This window comes from Panthera uncia, assembly GCF_023721935.1.
Source record: "Panthera uncia isolate 11264 chromosome E2 unlocalized genomic scaffold, Puncia_PCG_1.0 HiC_scaffold_20, whole genome shotgun sequence".
Taxonomy (NCBI): domain Eukaryota; kingdom Metazoa; phylum Chordata; class Mammalia; order Carnivora; family Felidae; genus Panthera; species Panthera uncia.
Genome location: NW_026057589.1, coordinates 7,784,602 through 7,795,788, shown reverse-complemented (window position 1 = coordinate 7,795,788; position 11,187 = coordinate 7,784,602). Strand labels below are relative to the sequence as shown.

The 11,187-nt window shown below is 57.0% G+C and overlaps 3 protein-coding genes across 3 annotated transcripts; all 3 read left to right on the top strand.

Annotated features, from left to right (window-relative positions):
- The first annotated feature begins 118 nt into the window (after nt 1–118).
- LCAT (lecithin-cholesterol acyltransferase) lies at nt 119–3,406 on the top strand. The gene is made up of 6 exons (XM_049622408.1): nt 119–402; nt 1,044–1,200; nt 1,280–1,395; nt 1,487–1,582; nt 1,664–1,888; nt 2,808–3,406. Exons 1-6 carry the CDS (start codon nt 249–251, stop codon nt 3,380–3,382), a joined length of 1,323 nt encoding a protein of 440 aa, XP_049478365.1. The 5' UTR covers nt 119–248; the 3' UTR covers nt 3,383–3,406.
- An 896-nt stretch (nt 3,407–4,302) lies between these two features.
- Nucleotides 4,303–7,508, top strand: PSMB10 (proteasome 20S subunit beta 10). The gene is made up of 8 exons (XM_049622412.1): nt 4,303–4,963; nt 5,171–5,258; nt 5,346–5,443; nt 5,535–5,675; nt 5,950–6,065; nt 6,175–6,233; nt 6,897–7,048; nt 7,174–7,508. The coding sequence occupies exons 1-8, from the start codon at nt 4,908–4,910 to the stop codon at nt 7,283–7,285; spliced, it is 822 nt and encodes a 273-aa protein (XP_049478369.1). The 5' UTR covers nt 4,303–4,907; the 3' UTR covers nt 7,286–7,508.
- A 1,436-nt stretch (nt 7,509–8,944) lies between these two features.
- Nucleotides 8,945–11,161, top strand: CTRL (chymotrypsin like). Its single transcript, XM_049622413.1, has 7 exons — nt 8,945–9,276; nt 9,876–9,979; nt 10,071–10,150; nt 10,263–10,344; nt 10,512–10,692; nt 10,779–10,912; nt 11,000–11,161. The coding sequence occupies exons 1-7, from the start codon at nt 9,225–9,227 to the stop codon at nt 11,159–11,161; spliced, it is 795 nt and encodes a 264-aa protein (XP_049478370.1). The 5' UTR covers nt 8,945–9,224.
- Nucleotides 11,162–11,187: the final 26 nt, after the last annotated feature.

Below are 11,187 nucleotides of genomic sequence, written 5' to 3'. Positions count from 1 at the left end.
CAATAAAACATTGTGTACTTCTGGGCCTCCTACTGCCCCATCTCTGTTTCCCTTGGCACCAAGGGAAGAAGGCGGAACTGAAACCAGGCCCAGAGCTGGCTCCCTGAGGCTATGTCCCTTTCCGGCAATGTCTGGCCACCCCCATTGGCTGGGCTGTCCCTCCCACTGGCCTTAGGGCCCCTCCCACCCCCACTCCAGATAAGGCCAGCCCGGGACTGCTTCCCTGGGCAGTAGGCACTAGGGCTGGAATGGGGCCGTCGGGCTCCCCATGGCAATGGGGGCTGCTGCTGCTGGGGCTGCTGCTCCCCTCTGCCACCCCCTTCTGGCTTTTCAATGTGCTCTTCCCCCCGCATACCACGCCCAAGGCTGAGCTCAGTAACCACACACGGCCCGTCATCCTCGGTAAGCCCCCACAGGCCCCTGATGCACCAGGCCAGACCTCAGGGAGCTTGGGCCCCAGCCCCTGGTAGCAGACCCTGCCATGGCCCTTCTGCGCCTGCATTAGCCCTGATACCTGCCTCAGTGTTTGAGGGTCCAAAGGCTTGTCCTGCAGAGAAATCCACCCCTTCCCCCACCACCTGTTCCTGTCTCTGAGCTGATTTCCCTAGGGGGGTGGAGTTGGGGGCGGGTATGCCTGAGGGCTTAGCCAGGGCGTTACAAACTGTGGTCAGCTGCAGCCACTCAGCCCCCACCCCAGCAAGGACAAGGTGCCTGGCCCCTGGAAAACAGGTCTCCAGCCCCCATTCTCCCATACCTATTTGTTTTCACCTTGGACTTTGGCATTAATGGAGAGCCAAGCTAGGTGTTTTCCTTATGGGGACAGGGGTCAGTGGCCTTGGCCCCTGCACCTCCCCTGCCTGAGGGGAACCAGGGCTTTGGGCTGCCGGGGGGGGGAATGGGGTGGGGGGGGGTGTTATCAGAAAGGATCACATCCTTAGTTCCTGGGGGTTGAGGGCATGGGAGATGAAGGGGTGGAGCTGGGGGGACAGGCAGAAGGGCGGGAAGGAATGCAAGGAATTCAGAATGAAGGCTAGTGCCCACAGTGCCTGGCTGCCTGGGGAATCAACTGGAAGCCAAGCTGGATAAACCAGATGTGGTGAACTGGATGTGCTACCGCAAGACAGAGGACTTCTTCACCATCTGGCTGGATCTCAATATGTTCCTACCCCTTGGAGTGGACTGCTGGATAGATAACACCAGGTGTGTGCCACCCCCTCTGCCCCAGCCCCCACACTCTGCCCCTTGGCTACTGGGCTGCTGAATGTCCCACTGCCCTCAGGGTTGTCTACAACCGCAGCTCTGGGCGCGTGTCCAATGCCCCTGGTGTACAGATCCGTGTCCCTGGCTTTGGGAAGACCTACTCTGTTGAGTACCTGGACAACAACAAGCTGGCAGGTGTGTTTACTGGGGAAAGGGCAGGGCTCCAGCTGTGGTCAGCCCACAGGAGCCATGACCAGAGCCTCCAATGCTGCTGCCTCCCCTACAGGTTACATGCACACACTAGTGCAGAATCTGGTCAACAACGGGTATGTGCGCGATGAGACAGTGAGGGCCGCCCCCTACGACTGGCGGCTGGAGCCGAGTGAGTGTCTCTGAAGGCTTGGGGCAGGGCAGATGGGCCTTGACCCCATCCGTTGCCCTGACCCCATCCACCCTACTTCAGGCCAGCAGGAGGAATACTACCAGAAGCTTGCTGGGCTGGTGGAGGAGATGCATGCTGCCTATGGAAAGCCTGTCTTCCTCATTGGTCATAGCCTTGGTTGCCTACACTTGCTCTATTTCTTGCTGCGCCAGCCCCAGGCCTGGAAGGACCGCTTCATTGATGGATTCATCTCTCTTGGAGCTCCTTGGGGGGGCTCCATCAAGCCCATGCTGGTCTTGGCTTCAGGTGAGAAGGCCTTGGACCACCTGTGTCAATGAGGGGGTTGGAGTGAGGGGGATGAAGCTGACCATGGGCCTGCCCTCACTCCTGCTTCTTCTCACCATGTCAGGCTAAGTGTGTAATTTACCACCTCTGAGGCATGGCCCTGGTCACTGGCCCCCTAGCCTAGACATTAGAGTAGCTCCTGCCAGAAGTCTGGGTGATTTGGTGCTTCAGTGACAAAAGGAGAGTAAACAGAAAGGAAGTGAACCCCAACAATCTGACTCATGGACCTAGGTCTGTTTCTTGTGGTTTCAGGTCCTGCCCACTCAGCTTTCAGCTGCCTCTGTTTCCAGGAGCCCATTTTCCCAGGGATCTGTCTATTAAGGACAGATCTGCCAAAGCCAGGGCCAGACCCTAGAAACCCTTATGCCCTTCTCTGAGAAGTGGCATAGCTATCACTTGTTGAGCACACACTGTATGCAGGGTATAGCCAGACTCAACTTGCCCCCTAGTAGCTCACAGTCTGCTGAGGGCAACACTCATCAGACTATGTCTGTAAGTGCCAAACACAGACACAGTCTAATATCCTTCCCAGAAGGGGGCTCTGACCCCTGTGCAGCGCAGGCCACAGGGGCCAATTAGCTGAGGGAGAACCACCAGCACCATCCTCCCACATTCACACATGTACACCCGTCCTCAGGAGGCCCCTCCTTCCCTGGCCTCCTTCTGAGGCTCTACAGCTGTGCCCCACAGACATGCCATCAGGGCTTCTCATTTAAAAAGCACACATTGAACACCTACTGATTGCCAGGCCTGCTCAGAGGCTCAATTTGGATTGGGTAGGGACAAGATTTAGCATCCAGCTGAACTTGGGTTGGGGGCAAGTTGTGGGCCCAAGGGACCCAGACCTGGCTCCCTGACCCACCTTGCTTCGTGTTCACAGGTGACAACCAGGGCATCCCGATCGTGTCCAGCATCAAGCTGAGAGAGGAACAGCGCATAACAACGACCTCCCCCTGGATGTTTCCCTCCAGAGAGGTATGGCCTGAAGACCATGTGTTCATTTCCACGCCCAGCTTCAACTACACAGGCCGTGACTTCCAGCGCTTCTTTGCAGACTTGCACTTTGAGGAAGGCTGGTACATGTGGCTACAGTCACGTGACCTACTGGCAGGCCTCCCAGCACCTGGAGTGGAAGTATACTGTCTGTATGGCGTGGGCCTGCCCACACCCAACACCTACATCTTTGACCACGGCTTCCCCTACACAGACCCCGTGGGGGTACTCTATGAGGACGGTGACGACACTGTGGCCACACGCAGCACTGAGCTCTGTGCCCGCTGGCAGAGCCGCCAGCCACAGCCTGTGCATCTGCTGCCTCTGCATGGGACACAGCACCTCAACATGGTCTTCAGCAACCAGACGTTGGAGCACATCAATGCCATCCTGCTGGGTGCCTACCGACGTCGTACCCCTGCACCCCCAGCTGCCAGCCCAGGGCCCCGGCCCCCTGAATAAAGACCCTCTTTTGCTCTTTAAGTTTTGACATGTGTGTTTTGGGTTGCAGAGGAGGCAGTGGCATTCAGGCACCAGTATCCACCAAGCAATAGCCATAGGCCTGGTGCTTTGTGGAGCATAAGGGCAAGATGGGCTTTGATGAAGCCTGAGATTGAACTGAGCACCAGGATGATAGCTTCCCACTCTCCCGGTTGAGCTGTTTATGTAGCACATAGCCTGCCTTGTGCCTGCCTCTGCTCTGGGGGTGGGCGACTGGAGGTAATTGCACACATAGCTGTGGGATGGAGGCACGTGGAGCTAAGAGTACAAGGCAGGGAAGATGTGAGCTGTCCCACCCACTCCCCCAAGGGAAGGCAGAACCCACCTGTGGACATGGGCTTGTGAGTGCTAAGCCTGCGACAGAAGCACAAGAGTTTAGAATCTGAGGGAGATCCAGTCACTAATCAGATCATTCTTCTAATGAAAGATTAATTATTGGAGCTAAGTGGTCTGAGAGAAAAGTTTAGGGAGCACCAAGGGGCAGAATCTTGTTTGTGGGTCAGGGAAAGCTTCCCAGAGGAAGTGATGGCTATTCTGAGATCAGATGGGATGAGAAGGGTAATGTGGGCCACTGAAAAGACTTGGGTTTGAGCCTAAGGGCAATATGCAGTTGCTGAAGGGGTTAACTAGGGAAAGTGTAACCATATTTCCAATCTAGAAAGAGTCCCTTCTCTGAAAGGTAAAGGGGAGCCTGGGGGTGGTGGGTAGGGGCAGAAACTTGGGGAAGGCAGGGAGGACAGTGCAGTACCCAGGAGAGAGAGGATGCTAGCTGAGGCTAAAGCGGTAGGAGAAAGATGTGGATAAATAAAGGGTCATTTGGGATGTGAAATAAGGCTTGTCCATGGGTAGAGCCCAGCATGCTTCCGGGCCACTAGATGGGCAGCCCCACGGCACCTGTTCTGTTAGATAGAAGACACCATCTGAGACAGGGAAGCTGGAAGGATCAGTGTCACCATGATGGAGGACTGAGCTTTGGGGTTTCAAGTTTCAGGGAGGAGGCAAAGGCAACAAAAGAGAGGAGCTGAGAGAAAGTGGATGCTGAAGGACAAAAGGCAGCCATGCCTGATAATGTTGGGAGGGCAGTAACAGAAGCCTGGCCAATATGACGGCCATAGGGCTGAGGGACTTGAGGTTAGAGTTGGGGTCAGGACAGGCAAGGCTTGGGGCTCAGGCTGGAAGAGGCAGAAGCTGCTGAACAACGGTCAGAGGGAGGGATCTGTTCCTCTGTTAAGACGGAGTACTAGGGAGCATGATGGAGAGCCAAGCAAGGAAACCTCCCCTTTGCCAAGCTGCTTAGGACCAGAAGGAGAAGATGCACAAAGGTGACAGCCAGGCTCTGAGGAAAGGTGAAAGCGAAAGCAGGAAGAGTCAGACGCCAAGGGGGGCGTGGGGAAGACGCTGACAGAGGACCAAGGCTTTGGTCTTTCTCACTCTGCGTTGGTCCCACATCGACCCCCAACCCCTGGACCAGCCTGCCCACCTCAAGATGCTGAAGCCAGCGCTAGAGCCCCGAGGGGGCTTCTCTTTCGAGAACTGCCAGAGGTATGTGGGGGTGAGCTGGCTCTGCAGCTTCTACTCCCAGAAACCCCAGGACCTTTATTTCTGGAGGGGGCAAAGGGACGGCAACATGTGTTGGGCGACTTGTATTCCCAAGCTCACCCTGAGAAGTGAGGGAGGCTGGGACAGAGTTGGAGGATGTGATGGAGTCCCAGAAGAGCCTCAACCTGGGCCTTAACACTCTGTTTCCAGAAACTTATCCTTAGAACGCGTCCTCCCGGGGTTCCGGAGCCCTCAAGCACACAAGACTGGTACCACCATCGCGGGCCTTCTGTTCCGAGTGAGCAGGGAGTTGGGACTGGGGTGTTTAGAGGGGCTGCTGGGGGATCCGACAAACACTGAGCTAGAGGCCCCTCCCCCTCCCCAGGACGGAGTCATCCTGGGCGCGGATACGCGGGCCACCAGAGATTCCGTAGTGATGGACAAAAGCTGTGAGAAGATCCACTTCATCGCCCCCAAAATCTAGTGAGAAATCCCCGACCCCGTTCCCCCACGCATCCCCGACACAGCACATCCATCTCAGCCCCGCCCACACCGACCCTCCCTTCGTTCTCAGCTGCTGTGGGGCTGGAGTAGCCGCGGACGCCGAGATGACCACGCGAATGGCGGCGTCCAACATGGAGCTACACGCCCTGTCCACAGGCCGCGAGCCCCGCGTGGCCACGGTCACGCGCGTTCTGCGCCAAACGCTCTTCCGGTGCTGGGCGGGGCTAAGATGACCCTGGGGAAGGGCTGTTGCAGGGAGGGTGGGGCTGAGAGGAAGTGGGACGGGATGAAAGGCGGGACTGCGACAGCCCCGGAGACCGGAAAAGGCAGGCCTAAGTGGAGCTGGGCAACAGGAAGGAGCAATGTTGGTCAAGGGACGCCAGACAACAGAAAAGGGTGGGGGAGGGGTGGGTCCGGGGCGGTGTCACGGAGGGGCGGGACCTGGAGCCGTGTGCTTGCGGCTCACCACGCCCATTCTGCGAAAGGTTCCGGGGCTACGTGGGCGCGTCGCTGATAGTGGGCGGAGTAGACCTGACCGGACCGCAACTCTACAGCGTGCACCCCCATGGCTCCTACAGCCGTCTGCCCTTCACAGCCCTGGGTGAACACTTCCGCCCCTTCCCCACGAATCCCGCCCCTGCGACCCTGGCCTCACCTTCATCCGGCAATGGGATGGCAGCGACTTACCTCAGATGCCCTCCTGCCTGCAGGTTCGGGCCAGGACGCGGCCCTGGCGGTACTGGAGGATCGGTTCCAGCCCAACATGGTGGTGAGCAACACCTGTCGCCCACTACGCGTTCATTGATGGGAAGTGCACGCTGGAGCTGGGATAACACAGAGATAACCTGACCTAGTCTAGAGGTCAGGAAAGGCTTCTTGGAGGAGGTGACGACTGAGTCAAGACTGAGGGGCCAGTGGAGTCAGAGTGAAGAAGTGCTATTCCAGCAGACCACCGTTAGTGCCAAAGTTTGTACTCCTGGAGAAGTCAAAGCTCAGAGAGGACCGTTTGAAGCTCAAGGAGGAGGGAACAGCAAGTGGGGTCTGGATTTTGTTTGGGGTGGGATGGAAGTGGGTGACATGTGTTGCTTCAGAGGTGCCTAAGGACCAGAAGGGAAAACGCAGTGAACCAGTAGATTGGGGATCAAGACCATATTGGTTGGGTGGACAGCCCTGGAAGCAGAACCACAAGTGTAAGTGACTCAAAGAGGTTTATGAAGATAGGGAGCAATAGGAACACAGGGTCTTCTGAGAGAGGGAGGCAGAGACCAGGGCAGGGGAGCTTGGGCTGGAGATGGGAGTAGGGAAAGAGAGGGGTTTGGGTATGAGCAAATGGCAAATAGTCTGGGCTTCGAGACGAACAAAACCTCTAGGCTGTAGCCTGAAGGTGATACCAAAAGGGTCCATCAGGCATCACACACATGTATCATCACAGCTGGAGGCCGCGCAGGAGCTGCTAGTGGAAGCCATCACTGCAGGGATCCTAGGTGACCTGGGCTCTGGGGGCAGTGTGGATGCATGTGTGATAATGGGGACTGGCGCCAAGCTTCTGCGAACACTGAGCTCACCCACAAGGCCCTTAAAAAGGTGAGAGCATGGGAGATGGGGACCACTAGGGAGGATGGGGCAGTAGCAGGGGAGACAGGGGGTGCAAGAAACAGATGGGCCACATGATGGGCCCAAGTTGAGAGGCCATCCCTTCCCTCTCCCAGGCCTAGCCAGTACCGCTTTGCCCCTGGGACCACAGCTGTCCTGTCCCAGACAGTGAAGCCACTGACCCTGGAGCTGCTGGAAGAAACTGTGCAGGCCATGGAAGTGGAGTGAAGTAGGATGGTGCTCAGAGCTTGGAACAAGAGGGAAAAAACCCAGGAAATTAAAAAAAAAATATATTTAAACAGATGGCTATGTTCTTCCTGGGTGGAGGGGGAAAAGCAGCCATGAGAACTCTGTGGCCAAGTTACATCTGCAGAAGCCACTCCCTGCCAAGGTTTCAGGGCTTGGCCTAAGAGGTGACCACCCATCGCCTCAGGCGTCTACTCCTCCAGTCCCCCAGGCAAGCATTGCAGCTCCAGCTGGAAAGCCCCCTCCTGACTCTCCACACTGCAGAGGCCCCCCTGCCACTCCCATGCACTGCTCTTGGCCTCTGGTCCACTGGGGACTGTTGTAAAACCCGGATGGGCCACATGTGCTGCCCCTACCTAGTCTTTCCGTGGCTCATCAGTGTCCCAGGACAAAGCCCACAGCTCTCAGTCAAGGAGGCCCCCATGGACCCCACTGAGGGCTAAAGTGCTGACCAAGGAACTGCTCCCTGACTCCAAGAGTACGTTTTCACAAAACACTCCTCACCCCTGCGACACTTTTACCTGTGAAACCCCTCCCGTGACCAGGCACACCTGAGGTGCTAACACCAAACAGGGCTTCTATTTGCACATGCTGAGCTGTGAACAGGGGAACTGACTCCCAACTTTGCTGGGCTGACTGGGGTCAGGGCTCGTGCAGAGAGAGATGACATGACACATTTATCCAGCAAACCCACTGCTGAGTACCCACTGCGGGCCAGCCTAGGTGCTGTGTGCTGGCAGGAGCATCCTGCCCTCAGAACGGCTGACTGAAACGGACCTCCGGAACGGTGAGCGTCTGCCCAACCTCTGGGGAGGGTCTACTCTGGGATGGACATCCTTGGGACCCTGATTATGCTTTTCCCCCCAGTATTTTACTATGAAGATTTTAAAACACAGAGGTTGAAAGAATTATACACCAAACACCTATACACCCACAATCAACTTTGCAATTAGCATTGTGTTATAACTGCTTGATCACATTTCTGTCCCTCCATCGCTCTGTTCAACCACTAACTCATCTTATTTGCCTGACTGATGCTTTGAATCAGTCAGAGCCCCCACACCTCTAGGAGCCCAGCCAACTTACCCACTACAGCTTTGCACACAGGGTCGTCTTCTCTTCCTCAGTGCAGGCTCAGCCTGGAGCTCTACAACAAATGGGCTGCAGACACCAAGAGCTTGCCCACAGAAGCCCCAAGGCCTGGAGGCTGTCAGAGATTGATGGCCGTCACGCTTGTACCTGTAACCTCCATCCAAGGTCAGCCAGTCACCAAGGACTCACACCTTACCCTCCTGTGTGCTAGGCTCCTCCCAGATATCATTTCATCAACAAGAATATGGGCTTGAGAGCCAGACAGATGAAGATTTGGAACCAAATGCACCATGTGCTGGTGGGAGAGTCACCATCTCTCTGAGCAAACCGACTCCTGTTCAAGTTGGGGAGGGATCACAGAGATGCTATCTGTTAGGATTTGTGACCTGCCAGAACCCCTGTGCTGGCCACATGGCCCTGGCCTTCCTCAGCAGGGCTGGTACAGCTGGACCTTCCCTCCACCTGTCAGGATCACCCCCGGGTGCAGGGCAGGCTTCTAAGTCTGATGCCCCTGACAGCCCTGGGAAACTTCCCTGATCCCAGCCACCAGGTGGTTACCATAAACCTAATTTCACCAAAGGTCCTTGCTACCCAGTCCTCAACACTTGGGATGCGAGGTAGTTCAGGGAGCCAATCGGAGACCAGGTTTTGGAGGGTGGAAGTGAGAGCCTCACACCTGGGCTCTGATAAGTCCAGGCCTGAGTCCAGGACCTTGGCCTAGAGACCCTCCTCCTGACCGGAGCATGGCTTGCCTCAGGCCTGGGACTTTGGCCCAAGGACGAGGAGATCCATAAAACCAGGCCCAGTTCTCAACCTCACATCTGCCACAATGCTGCTGCTCAGCCTGACCCTTAGCCTGGGCCTCCTTGGCTCCTCCTGGGGTGAGTGGGCCTGGACCAGCCCTGACTGACCAGCCCTCAAGCAACCTAGCCCCCAAAGCCAGCCCAGGCTTCCTGCCCAGGGGCTCAGCTGGGCTGCCGGGAAGGGAACCAGGTGGACAGAATGGGTAAAGGAGAAAAGGATGTGCCAGGGCTGGAGGGGGGCAAGAGGTGCACAGGGGCTGGCCTCAAAATGGGACAGGAGGTGAGGCCAGAGCTAGGAGCCAGGGAGGGTTTAGGAAACTGAGAAATGAAGGTTGGACATGTAGTTCAGGGAGAAACCTCTGGCTGTGGAGGCCTGGAGCAGGTGCGAGGCTAGAGAGGAGACTATCCCAGGGGTCGGAGAAAAATGGCGGGTGGTGGTGAAGTTGGGGAACAATGGGGAGTAAGTTGGAGAGAGCTGTCAGAGAATGGACAGAATTGGGGGCCAGTTGGACATGGGTAACTGAGATACCTAAAAGTGCTGTGGGTGAGAAGGGGTAGTGACGAGCCCTCTCTGATTTGGACCTCTGGGGCAGAGCCGGGGGCACCCAGGAGGAGGTGGGGAGAGGTGGGCAGGCTGGTGTGAGAAGCAGGTCCTCACCAGTCCAATGGCAGAGCAGGCTGCGGCATTCCTGCCATCAAGCCGGTACTGAGCTTCAGCCAGAGGATTGTCAACGGGGAGAATGCAGTGCCAGGCTCCTGGCCCTGGCAGGTGTCCCTGCAGGTACATGCACCCTAGGTGTGGGGCAGGGTACCAGGTGCTTCCTGCCTAGGCATAGCCTGAGCCCACTCCCACTTCTGACTTCTGACCCCAGGATAGCAGTGGCTTCCACTTTTGCGGTGGTTCCCTCATCAGCCAGTCCTGGGTGGTCACTGCTGCCCATTGCAAAGTCATGTGAGTACTCCCACTCTGCCCCCTTGCCCTCCTCTCCAGTCTCCTTTCCCTGGATGCCCTTCTTTTGTTGCTCTGCTCTCCCTGCGGCTGCCCAACCCCACTCTCACTGCAGCCCTGGCCGCCACTTTGTTGTCCTGGGCGAATATGACCGATCATCCAATGCTGAGCCTTTGCAGGTTCTGTCCATCTCAAAGGTGAGTGTCTGGGCTATAGACACGGAAAGGAAGAATGGATGGGGCAGGTGGGTGGGCTCTGGGGATGAGGAATTCAAGGCATGCCCTAGGCTAGCCCCTCAGCACCTATCAACACTGGAGGCCTGTGCCCACCCCCCATTCTACGTGGCCCCTTCCTGGTTCCACAGGCCATCACGCACCCTTTCTGGAACCCTACCACCCTAAACAATGACCTGACACTACTGAAGCTCGCCTCCCCGGCCCAGTACACAAAACGAATCACACCAGTCTGCCTGGCTTCTCCAAATGAGGCACTGCCTGCAGGCCTCACGTGTGTCACCACTGGCTGGGGACGCCTCAGCGGCGTGGGTAGGAACTTGGGCCAAAAATCTGGGTGAGAGCGCTAGGGTGGGAACAAGTCATCCCGGGCTTAACCACCCCCTTCTGGCCCACAGGCAATGTGACCCCAGCACGCCTGCAGCAGGTGGCTTTGCCCCTCGTCACTGTGAGTCAGTGCAGGCAGTACTGGGGCTCACGTATCACTGACTCCATGATCTGTGCAGGCGGCTCAGGGGCCTCCTCGTGCCAGGTGAGCAACAGCACCCTGTCTTATCCTCTCGCTGTCCTGTGGCACCCCCTAATCGCCGAGCTGACTTCTCCCCTCTCCTTCCCTCAGGGAGACTCTGGAGGGCCTCTTGTCTGCCAGAAAGGGAACACGTGGGTGCTTATTGGCGTTGTCTCCTGGGGCACCAGCAACTGCAACGTGCACAAGCCTGCCATATACACTCGGGTTAGCAAGTTCAGCACCTGGATCAACCAGATCATAGCCTACAACTGAGACTATCACAGCCCCTCTCCCCATCT